Source organism: Mobula hypostoma, chromosome 6 (genome assembly GCF_963921235.1).
Source record: "Mobula hypostoma chromosome 6, sMobHyp1.1, whole genome shotgun sequence".
NCBI classification, from domain to species: Eukaryota; Metazoa; Chordata; class Chondrichthyes; order Myliobatiformes; family Myliobatidae; genus Mobula; species Mobula hypostoma.
In genome coordinates, this window is record NC_086102.1 from 135386449 (window position 1) to 135399061 (window position 12613).

Consider the following 12613-nt stretch of genomic DNA (forward strand, 5'->3'; position numbering starts at 1 on the left):
ACAGAAAGATCAATCTTTAAATTCAAACATGTTCATCACACACTCACAATTGGGAACATAGGATTGCTTTTTCCAGATGGAACACTGAGAAAGTTTTTGATATTAGAAACATAGGAAATATTGGGTCTGAAGGCTGATAAGTCCCCGGGACCTGATGGTCTGCATCCCAGGGTACTTAAGGAGGAGGCTTTAGAAATCATGGACACATTGGTAATCATTTTCCAATGTTCTATAGATTCAGGATCAGCTCCTGTGGATTGAAGAGTGGCTAATGTTGTCCCTCTCTTCAAGAAGGGAGGAAGAGAGAAAACAGGGAATTATAGACCGGTTAGCCTGACATCGGTGATGGGAAAGATGCTGGAGTCAATTATAAAAGATGAAATTACAACACATCTAGATAGCAGTAACAGGATCGGTCCGAGTCAGCATGGATTTACGAAGGGGAAATCATGCTTGACTAATCTTTTGGAATTTTTTGAGGATGTAACTATGAAAATGGACAAGGGTCAGCCAGTGGATATAGTGTACCTGGACTTTCAGAAAGCCTTTGATAAAGTCCCACATAGGAGATTAGTCTGCAAAATTAGGGCACATGGTATTGGGGGCAGAGTACTGACATGGATTGAAAATTGGCTGGCTGACAGAAAACAAAGAGTAGGATTAACGGACCCCTTTCGGAATGGCAGGCGGTGACCAGTGGGGTACCGCAGGGTTCAGTGCTGGGACCACAGGTGTTTACAATATATATTAATGATTTAGATGAGGGAATTAAAAGTAACATTAGCAAATTTGCCGATGACACAAAGCTGGGTGGCAGTGTGAAATGTGAGGAGGATGTTATGAGAATGCAGGGTGACTTGGACAGGCTGGGTGAGTGGGCAGATGCATGGCAAATGCAGTTTAATGTGGATAAATGTGAGGTTATCCACTTTGGTGGTAAGGACGGGAAGACAGATTATTATCTAAATGGAGTCAAGTTCGGAAAAGGGGAAGTACAATGAGATCTAGGTGTTCTTGTACATCAGTCACTGAAAGCAAGCATGCAAGTACAACAGGCTGTGAAGAAAACTAATGGCCTTCATAACAAGGGGAATTGAGTATAAGAGCTAAGAGGTCCTTCTGCAGCAGTACAGGGCCCTGATAAGACAACACCTGGAGTACTGTGTGCAGTTTTGGTCTCCAAATTTGAGGAAGGACATTTTTGCTATTGAGGGAGTGCAGCGTAGGTTCACAAGGTTAATTCCCGGGATGGCGGGACTGTCATATGTCGAAAGATTGGAGCGACTGGGCTTGTGTACTCTGGAATTTAGAAGGCTGAGAGGGGATCTTATTGAAACATATAAGATTATTAAGAGATTGGACACGCTGCAGGCAGGAAGCATATTCCCGCTGATGGGTGAGTCCAGAACCAGAGGCCACAGTTTAAGAATTAGGGGTAGGCCATTTAGAACGGAGTTGAGGAAAAACTTTTTCACCCACAGAGTGGTGGATATATGGAATGCTCTGCCCCAGAATGCTGTGGAGGCCAAGTCTCTGGATGCTTTCAAAAAAGAGATGGATAGAGCTCCTAAAGATAGCAGAATCAAAGGTTATGGGGATCAGGCAGGAACTGGATACTGATTGTGGATGATCAGCCATGATCACAGTGAATGGCGGTGCTGACTCGAAGGGCTGAATGGCCTACTCCTGCACCTATTGTCTATTGTCTAAAACCTACAGCACAATACAGGCTCTTTGGCCCAAAAAGCTGTGCCGAACATGTCCTCACCTTATAACTACCTAGGCTTACCCATAGCCCTCTATTTTTCTAAGCTCCACGTACCTATCCAGGCGTCTCTTAAAAGACCCTATCGTTTTCGCCTCCACCGCTGCCACTGCCAGCCCATTCCACGCACTCACCACTCTCTGTGTAAAAAACTTACCCCGACATCTCCTCTGTACCCACCGCCAAGCACCTTAAAACTGTGCCCTCTCGTGCTAGCCATTTCAGCCCCGGGAAAAAGCCTCTGACTATCCACATGATCAATGCCTGTCATTATCTTGTACACCTCTATCAGGTCACCTCTCATCCTCAGTTGCTCCAAGGAGAAAAGGCCGAGTTCACTCAATCTATTCTCATAAGGCATGCTCCCCAATACAGGCAACATCCTTGTAAATCTCCTCTGCACCCTTTCTATGGTTTCCACATCCTTCCTGTAGTGAGGCGACCAGAATTAAGCACAGTACTCCAAGTGGGGTCTGACCAGATCCCTATATAGCTGCAACATTATCTCTCGGCTCTTAAACTCAATCCCATGATTGATGAAGGCCAATGCACCGTATGGCTTCTTAACCACAGAGTCAACCTGCGTAGCAGCCTTGAGTGTCCTATGGACTCGGACTCCAAGATTCCTCTGATCCTCCACACTGCCAAGAGTCTTGCCATTAATGCTATATTCTGCCATCATATTTGACCTACCAAAATGAACCACCTCACACTTACCTGGGTTGAACTCCATCTGCCATTACCCAGCCCAATTTTGCATCCTATCAATGTCCCACTGTAACCTCTAACGGCCCTCCGCACTATCCACAACACCCCCAACCTTTGCGTCATCAGCAAATTTACTAACACATCCCTCCACTTCTTCATCCAGGTCGTTTATAAAAATCACAAAGAGTAGGGGTCCCAGAACAGATCAAATATTGTACAGTAGATCATGACTGTCACAATACTGAGTTTTGGATTAAGTAGAATACTTAATTGACTACAAAGTTAAAAGTAAATGGTAGTATTGCTCAAATTTAAAAACATTGAGAACTGACATTCCACAACAATTGGTGCGCAACTATTAAGTACAATTCACATGTACTGCTTGGATTCACAATTCCTTCTAATACTGGAAGCTTGCCAGTAACATCAAATTTTGAGTCTTGCAAGGATCGATGGGTAATACAGAGGTGTTCAATATTAACAAACTTGTAAAATTATTTTAAATTAAATAATTTCAATGTAAAGTAATAAGTGGATGCGACAATGTCAGAATGTGTAGCCAAAAGGGTTAAAGGGATACAGAGACCAAATAAACAAATCACAAAACAGAGACTGTTTAAACGCATAAAAGCATGAGGGTTTGATTTCAAAAACAGAGAAATTATCTAAGTTTGCAGAGGACAAATAGAGCATTGTGTGTAGTTCTGCTCACCTACCTACAGGAAAGATATCACTAGGATTGAAAAGAGTACAGAGAAAATTTACAAGGATGTTGCTGGGACTTGAGGACCTCAGTTATAGGGAAAGCTTAAATAGATTAGCATGTTATTCCTGGATCATAGAACGACGGGAGATTTGATAGGAGTATACAAAATTACGAGGAGTATAGATAGGATGAATGCAAGCGGGCTTTTTCCACTGAGCTTGGATGAGAGCAAAAGTAGAGGTCATTAGGTTAAAGGAGAAAGGTGAAATATGTAAGGGGTAACCTGAGAGGGAACTTCTTTACTCAGAGTGGTGTGACTTTGGATCCAGCTGCCAGCGGAAATGGTGGATGCGGGTTTAATTACAATGTTTAAAAAAAAGTTAGGGTGGGAGGGTTATAGTCCAGGTGTAGGTCAATGGGTCTAAGCAGAATAACAGTTTGGCATGGACTAAATGGGCCAAAGGGCCTGTTTCTGTGCTGTAGTGCTCAATCCTTCTATGAATCTAACACTCATGAAGTCATTCTGAGAATACTGTGGACAGGTACTTGGTCTCTATATTATACATAGATGCAAAAGTAATTTACTTGGATAATACTCAACTGAGAACTTATGACTATCAGAAAAGATTAAATAGGTTGACACAACTTTCGTGGAAAGGAGATTATTACAAGATCTTCAAAATTATGAAATACAAATGGACAAATAAAGAAAAAGTTCAGAACTGTAGGAATACTTCATTGGGAATGTCAGGAGAAAAAAGGGACATCATGATGGGTTAGATGGAGAGGGATGGAAGAGAGATATTTGGAACATAAACACCAGTATGAGCCATTCAACCCAGCAATCCTATTAATGCTCTAAAGTACAAAGTCTGTTGTGCTGTGACACCAGATTGGTTGAAAAGTCATAAACTCTTTGCACCCAAAAATTAATATAGGGTTTGCACTACACTTACCGAATCTCTGGAATGAACGACTTCTTGTAGACCTCTTCGATGCTTTGCAGATAAGCTGTAGAAATATTCTGTTCATATTTCTGCATAGGAAAAGACAGTTCACTGAGATGCAAATCAAGGTTATAACTACAAGGAAAATCTTCTAAACTAGAATTTGCAGAGTTCACTGAAATCAAATATCTCCAGGAAACAAACTTGATCCACCATCAATTGACCTTCAAGAACCAGCAAAGAAACAAAGCATTGCTGCTCTTAAGGTAATACTTAGTGAATGGTGAATACTGATCAGAAGATCAGAATACTCATGTACAAACTGTTCTATAGAAGACATTGCATCTACCCAAAAAGAACAGTTAGCAATACGTTAACTAACAATTGACTCAATGAAGTAAAAACTGCAGTATCTCAAACACTGAAACAGATTTCAGATCAAAATTAGACGTAAGTCTTGGAGTTAGGAATCAAGTTAGGGAAAGTCTTGTTCAGTTTTATTCCTATTCCTACTTACATGGCTTGACATTGTCCAGCTCATTACAACAGGGCATTGAGGTAGTATAAGGTAAAATAGCAACAGAGGGCAGAATAAGGTGTTACAGTTCCACAGCAAAGTGCAATACAGGTAGACAGTAATGTGCAAGACCCTAACAAAGTAGACTGTGAGATCAAGAATCCATCTTATCATAGGTAACTGCTCAATAATCTTATAACAGTAGGGTGGTGGGGCGGGATTATGCTGGCTGCTTTACTGAGGCAGCAGGAAATGTAGACAGCGCCCATGAATGGCAGGCTTATTTCTGTGATGTGCTAAACTCTGCATTTTTTTGTGGTCAAAGGCAGAACAGTTGTCATATCAAGCAGTGATGCATCCAGGTAGGATGCTTTCTATGGTGCATCTCTGAAAATTGGTGATGGTCAGAGGATCCATGGCAAATTCCTTCAGCCTCCTGAGGAAATAGAGGCAATGGTCAGCTTTCTTAGCCATGGTGTCAACATGACTAAGTTGACAATATGACCAATGCCAAATTGAAACCATATCCCTGCTTTAAGACGACCACTATAGTACCCAAAACAAGGTCATGTGCTTGGGACCAATATTCTTGTGGGCAGATTGCTGGAGCTGTCTGGGACGATTTAAACTAATTTGGCAGGAGGATGGAGATTGGGGTGATAGAACTGAGTTTGAGGTAGTTGGTTTACACACAGAGGCAACGTGTAGCAACAGTGCTAGCAAGGAGAGGTTGATGATAGGGCAAAATTGCAGTCAATGGGTTGAGTTACAATGTAAAAGATGAACAAAATTGAAAAGGGAGAATACAGGACTGAAGGAGTTATGTTTTTATTGCATGCAGTATACAGCCCAAGGTAGATTAACTTGTAGCAGTTATAAATTGGTATGTATGAAATCGTGGGCATCACTGAATCGTGGCTGAAAGAAGATTATATCTGGGAGCTTAATGTCCAAGGATACACATTGGATGTAAAGGACAAGCAGGTAGGTGGAGAGGGAGGGTGACTCTATGGTAAAAAGTGAAATCAAATCATTAATAGAGATGACATAAGACCAGAAGGTGTAGAATGGTTGTGGGTAGAGCCAAGAAACTGCAAGGATAAAAAGAACCTTATTGGAGTTATATACAGGCCTCTGAACAGTGGCAAGTATGTGGGATATGAATACCAACGCAAAATAGAAAAGTCGTGTAATAGCAATAGTCATGGGGAATTTCAATATGCAGATAGATTGGAAAAATCGGGTTGGTGATGGATCCCAAGCGGGGGAATTTGTAGAATGCTTACAAGATGGCTTTTTAGTGCAGCTCATGGTTGAGCCCACTTGGGAATCAACAAATCTGGATTGGATGTTGTACAGTGAACCAGAATTAATTAGGGAGTTTAAGGTCAAAGGAGCAGTAATCATAATATGATAAAATTCACCCTGCAATTTGAGGAAGTCAGCTTTATCAGTATTACAGTAAAGGGAATTACAGAGGCATGAAAGAGGAGCTGGCTAAAATTGATAGGTAGGGAACAGTGGCAGGGATGACGGTACAACATCAACGGCTGGAATTTCTGGGAGTAATTCAGAGGGAACAATTCTGAAGCTGTACGACAGATACATCCTAAAGATGATGCATTCTAGAGGCACGATGATGCAGCCATGTCTGACAAGTCAAAGCCAACATAAAAGTCAAAATGAGGGCATATAATAGAGCAAAAATTAGAGGGACGTTAGAGGATTCGAAAGCTTTTAAAAACAAACAGAAGGAAACAAAAAAGTCATAAAGGAGCAAAAAATGAAATACAAAGGTAAGCTAGCCAATAATATTAAAGAGAATACCAGAAGTTCCTTCAGATATATGAAGTGTAAAAGAGAGATGAGACCTCTGGAAAATGATGCTGGTGAGCTAGTAATGGGGGACAAGGAAATGGCGGATGAACCGAATAAGTATTTTACATCAGTTTTTGTTTACGAAGGAGGATACTAGCAGAATGCCAGATGTTTGAGAGTGCCAGGGGGCAGAAGTGTGTGAAGTTTAGGGAGAAGGTAATTCGGGAGAAGGTAATTGGAAACTGAAAGGTCTGAAGACAGTCAAGTCACCTGGACCAGATGGTCTGCACCAGAAGATCTGAAAGAGGTAGCTAAAGAGATTGAGGAGGGATTAGTAAGAGTCACTCTACTCTTCAAGAAGGGAGAAAGGCAGGAGAAAGGCAGAAGAAAGGAAACTATGGGCCAGTTAGTCTGATGTCAGTGGTTGGGAAGATATTGGAGTCGATTGTTAACCATGTAGTTTTGGGGTACCTGAAGGCACATTTTAAAATAGGCCAAAGCCAGCATGGTTTTAAGGAAAGATTTTGCCTGACAAATCTGTTGGAATTCTTTGAAGAAATAAAAAGCACGTTAGACAAAGGAGAATTGGAGGATGTTGTTCATTTGGATTGTCAGAAGGCACTTAACAAGGCATCACACATGAGGCTGCTTAACATAGGATTACAGGAAAGATACTAACATGGATAAAGCATTGGCAAACTTGCAGGAGGAAAAGAGTAGGAATAAAGGGAGCCTTTTTTGGCTGGCTGCCAGTGACTAGTGGTGTTCCACAGGGGCCTGTCTTGGGATCACTTTTTTATGTTATATGTCAATGATTTTGATGATAGAATTGTCTGTTTTGTGGCCAAGTTTGCAGACGATACAAAGATAGGTGGAAGGACAGGTAGTTTTGAGGAAGCAGAGAGGCTACAGAAGGACTTAGACAGATTAGGAGGATGGGAAAAGGAGCAGCTGATAGAATACAGAGTCAGGAAGTGTATGGCCATGCACTTTGATAGAAAGAACAAAAGAGTACACTATTTTCTAAAAGGAGAGAAAACTAAAAAATCTGAGTTGCAAAGTGACATGGGAGGATTCCATAAGGGTTAATTCAGTGGTAAGAAAGGTAAATACAATATTAGCATTCATTTTGAGAGGACTAGAATATAAAAGTAAGAATGTAATGTTGGGGCTTTAACAAGCACTGGTGAGGCCTCACATGGGGGTATCGTGAGCAGTTTTGGGTCACTTATCTAAGAAAGGATGTACTGACATTGGAGAAAGTTCACAGGAGGTTCACGAAAATGATACCAGGTTTGAAACGCTTATCATATGAGAATCGTTTGATGGCTCTGGGTCTTTACTCACTGGAATTCAAAAGAATGATGGGTGACCTCATTGAAGCCGATCAAATGCTAAAAGGCATCAATAGAGTTGATGTGGAGAAGATGTTTTCTATCTAAGATCAGCCTCAGAATAGAAGGATTGCCATTTAGAACTGAGATGATGAGGAATTTCTTTATCCAGAGTGGTGAAACTGTGGAATTCATTGCCACAGGCAGCTGTGGAGGCCAAGTCATTCGGTATATTTAAGGCAGAGGTTTATAGATTTTTGATTAGTCAGGGTATGAAGAAATATGGGGAGAAGACAGGAGAATGGGGCTGAGAGGGAAAATGGATCAGCCATGATGAAATGGCGGAACACATTCAATGGCCAAATGGCCTAAACCTGCTCCTGAATCTTATAATCTTATGTTCTTAATTACAATTGCCCAGTGGCTCTGGGAAAGATGGCTGAAGAGAACAGGGTATTGGTGATAATCACTCTTGGGAACTTGAAGCTCTCAACCTCAGCACCGTTGATGTAAACAGTGGTACATGCACCTCACCCCTTCCTGAAGCCAATGTTTAGTTTTGCTGACATTGAGGGAAAGGTTGTTGTCATGATACCATGTCACTTGGCCCTCCATCTCCTTCCTGTACTCTGACTCATTGTCATTTGGGACATGGCCTAGTGCAGTGGTATCACCTGCAAATTTGTGGATGGAGTTAGAGCAGAATCTGGCCACACAGTCATGAGCGTACACAGTGTTGAGTAGGGCCTGATGACGTACCAGTGCTGAGAATAATTGTAGCAGAATTGTTGCTGCTACCTTTACTGATTTTGGTCTATTGCTCAGGATGTCAAAGATCCAGTTGCAAAGGGACTTTCTGAGTCCCAGGTCTATGAGTTCAGAGATGCAGTCGATAATCAATAGTATAATGTAGTTGTCTTTATTGTTCAGATGCTCCAGAGATGAGCTTAGGGCCAGGAAGACGGCCTCTGCATAGTCTGTTTCAGCCATAGACGAACTGCAATGGGTTAAGGTTGTCTGGGAGGATGGAGTTAATGCATGACATCACCAGCCTCTCAAAGTACTTTACGATGGTGGATGTCAGAGCCACCAGGCCACTGTCAATAAAGCTCATCAGCTTGCTTCAGGCATCTGTATTACAGCACTCTTAAAAGAGTGAGAGTTTAAGAATGTCTGCAAATACCCCATCAGCTGATCTGCATAGGATTTAAAGACACAAGTAGGGACATACGCTTTCCGCAGATTCACTCTCAAGAAGACTCATCTTAAATCTGCAACTATGCGTTTGGGTGCACTGGAGGCTGTCTGGGTGGGTGGTGACATTCCAAGTCACTTTTACTCAAACATGCATAGAACGTGTTAAGCTGATCAAAATGGGATGCGCTGTTGTTGCCAACTTTGTATGTAGCCCATTATAACGTGGAAGGCCTACCACAATTGATAGCTGATCTGGGACTAATTTCAACTGGTATTGTTTCTTCGTATTCCTGATAAGTTTATGGAGATCATATCTCAATTTCTTGCATGGGTCACCTGATTTGAATGCCACAGTCCTACACTTTAGTAGTTTGATTGCAGCGAGAAGGAGCAAGAGCCAAGTGGTCTGCTTTATGAATGTGTAGGTGAGTTGACTCAGCAAGTATCTTTGATGGTTGTGTTGCAATGGTTAATGTTTGGGCCCCTAGTGAAACAGGAGACATGTTGCTGGTATTTCAGTAACGTACTTTTTAAGTTGAACTGACTTTGACCTTTTGACTTCCTGTGTTTAAATTCTCTATCTCACTCCGATCACCTTGTCTGTGGTCTCCTGCACATTTACAGTAAGGCCCAAAGAAAGGTCAAGGAACAACACTTGATCTTTTGTATGGGCACGTTACTGTCTTCCAGACTCAATGTCCATTCACCAAAAAAGTGCCACACCTGCCCATTCACCTCTTCGTTCACCTTCATTCATGACCACAAACAGACCTTTCAGGTGAGGCAACACTTCACCTATGAATCTGTTGGGACGTCTCCAGTATCCGGCGTTCCCGTGCAGCCTCCTCTACGTTAGTGAGACCCGACATAGACTGGGGGACCGCTTTGTCAATCACCTTCACTCCATCCGCAAACAGCAGGACTTCCCAGTGGCTAACCATTTTAATTCCATCCCCATTCTGACATGTTGGCCCATATACTGCACAATGAGGCCACTCTCAGATCGGAGGAGCAACGTTTCATATTCCGTCTGAGTAGCCCCAACCTGATGGCGTGAAAATAACTATCTGCAACCCAGTAATTTTCCCCCTGTCTGTCTCTCCCCTATTTTTCAATTCCCCACTCTGATCCCCCTCTTACATCTTGTCTTCTGAGCTCCCAAGTGCCCCCCCCCCCACTTCTCTTTCTCTCATGGTTCACTCTACTTCCCTATCTGATTCCTTCTTCTCCAGTCCTTTACTTTTTCCACCTATCATGTCCTGGTGTCTTACTTCATTCCCACCACCCCCTCCCCCAACTCACCAGGCTTCACCTATTGCCCTCCAGCTTGCTCTCCTTCCCCTCCCCCAACCTTCTTATTCTGGCTTCTTCCACCTTCCTTTCCAGTCCCGATGAAGGGTCTCAGCCTGAAACTTTGACTGTTTATTCTTTTCCATAGATGCTGCCTGACCTGAGTTTCTCCAGCATTCTGTGTATGAAGACATACACTGACATCCTGGGCCCTGCACATAGGAAAGTATGGCAGCAGCTTTACTTTCTTAGGAGGTTAAGGAGGTTCAGCTTCTCGCCAAACACTAACAAACTTCTACAGATGTACTGTTGAAGTCATCCTGACTGGTTGCATCATGGTCTAGTATGGCAATTCAAATGCACAAAAATGCCAGAAGCTGCAGAGTGGTGGGTCTCTGACTAAAACATCATAGAACATTCCTCCATACCACTGGTAGTATTCACAGGAGGAGTTGCCTCCAAAGAAATCCCCACCATTTGGGCGATGCCATCTTTTCGCAGCTACTATCAGGCAGGAGAGACAGAAGCCTGAAGCCCTACACCAGAGGTTTGAAAACAGCTACTTCTCTTCAACCATTCAGTTCTTGAATCAACTGGAAAACCACTAATCCCTCATCCCTCCATTTTAGCAACACTATGAACACTGCGACCTTGCAGTAAAAAGGACTTCCTTCTTAAACTACTTTTCTTTCTCGCAAATGTATAATATAAAATTTTCTATGTACAAGTTATGACAAATTTATGTTCTTCTTGTGAATGCAGCTTAACCATAAGACCATAAGATATAGGAGCAGAATTAGGTCATTTGGCCCATTGAGTCTGCTCCACCATTTCATCATGGCTAATTCATTTCCCTCTCAGCCCCAATCTCCTACCCTCTACCCATTACCCATCATGCCCTGACTAATCAAGAAACTCGACCTCTGCCTTAAATATACCCAATGACTTGGCCTTCACAACCAAATGTGGCAACGAATTCCACAGATTCACCACTCTCTGGTCAAGGAAATTCCTCATCTCCATTCTAAATGGACATGCCTCGATTCTGAGGTTGTGCTCTCTAGACCTAGACTCTCTTACCAGAGGAAACATCCCTTCCACATTTACTCTATCGAGACTTTTCAATATTTGACAGGTTTTAATGAGATCTTCCCACATTCTTCTGAATGCCAGTGAGTACAGACCCAGAACCATTAATTGGTCCTCATATGGTAACCCTTTCATTCCCAGAATCATTCTCGTGAACTTCCTCGGAAGCCTCTCCAACGTCAGCACATCCTTTGTTAGAGAAGGGGCCCAAAACTGCTCATAATACTCCATGGGCATCCTCACCAGTGCCTTAAAGCCTCAACATTACATCCTTGCTTTTATATTCTAGTCCTCTTGAAATGAATGCTAACAATGCATTTGCCTTTCTCACCAGTGACTCAACCTCCAAATTAAACTTTAGCAAATCCTTCACAAGGACTCCCAAGTCCCTTTGCACCTCCGATTTTTCAATTTTCATTCCATTTAGAAAATAGACTACCCTTTTATTTCTTCTACCAAAGTGCATGACCGTACACTTCCCGACACTATATTCCATCTGCCACTTCTTTGCCCATTCTCCTAATCTATCCAAGTCTGTCCTAGTTGGATGCATTAGCAAGGGAGATGAGGCTGAGTACAGGGCTACGGTAGGAAACTTTGTCCCATGGTGTGAGCAGAATTATCTGCAGCTTAATGTGAAGAAGACTAAGGAGCTGGTGGTAGACCTGAGGAGAGTTAAGGCACCGGTGACCCCTGTTTCCATCCAGGGGGTCAGTGTGGACATGGTGGAGGATTACAAATACCTGGGGATACGAATTGACAATAAACTGGACTGATCAAAGAACACTGAGGCTGTCTACAAGAAGGGTCAGAGCAGTCTCTATTTCCTGAGGAGACTGAGGTTTTTTAACATCTGTCGGACGATGCTGAGGATGTTCTACGAGTCTGTGGTGGCCAGTGCGATCATGTTTGCTGTTGTGTGCTGGGGCAGCAGGCTGAGGGTAGCAGACACCAACAGAATCAACAAACTCATTCGTAAGGCCAGTGATGTTGTGGGGATGGAACTGGATTCTCTGACGGTGGTGTCTGAAAAGAGGATGCTGTCCAAGTTGCATGCCATCTTGGACAATGTCTCCCATCCACTACATAATGTACTGGTTGGGCACAGGAGTACATTCAGCCAGAGACTCATTCCACCGAGATGCAACACAGAGTGTGTTATAGGAAGTCATTCCTGCCTGTGGCCATCAAACTTTACAACTCCTCCCTTGGAGGGTCAGCCAATAGGCTGGTCCTGGACTT

General features: G+C 42.8%; 1 protein-coding gene across 1 annotated transcript in view; it reads right to left on the minus strand.

Moving 5' to 3' along the window:
- Positions 1 to 12613, minus strand: part of ndufa10 (NADH:ubiquinone oxidoreductase subunit A10) — a 104521-nt gene that overhangs the window by 49365 nt on the left and 42543 nt on the right. Inside the window, exon 6 of the mRNA XM_063051794.1 lies at positions 4136 to 4215. Within this exon, the coding sequence (XP_062907864.1) occupies positions 4136 to 4215 (80 nt within the window). The remainder of the gene's footprint in view (positions 1 to 4135; positions 4216 to 12613) is intronic.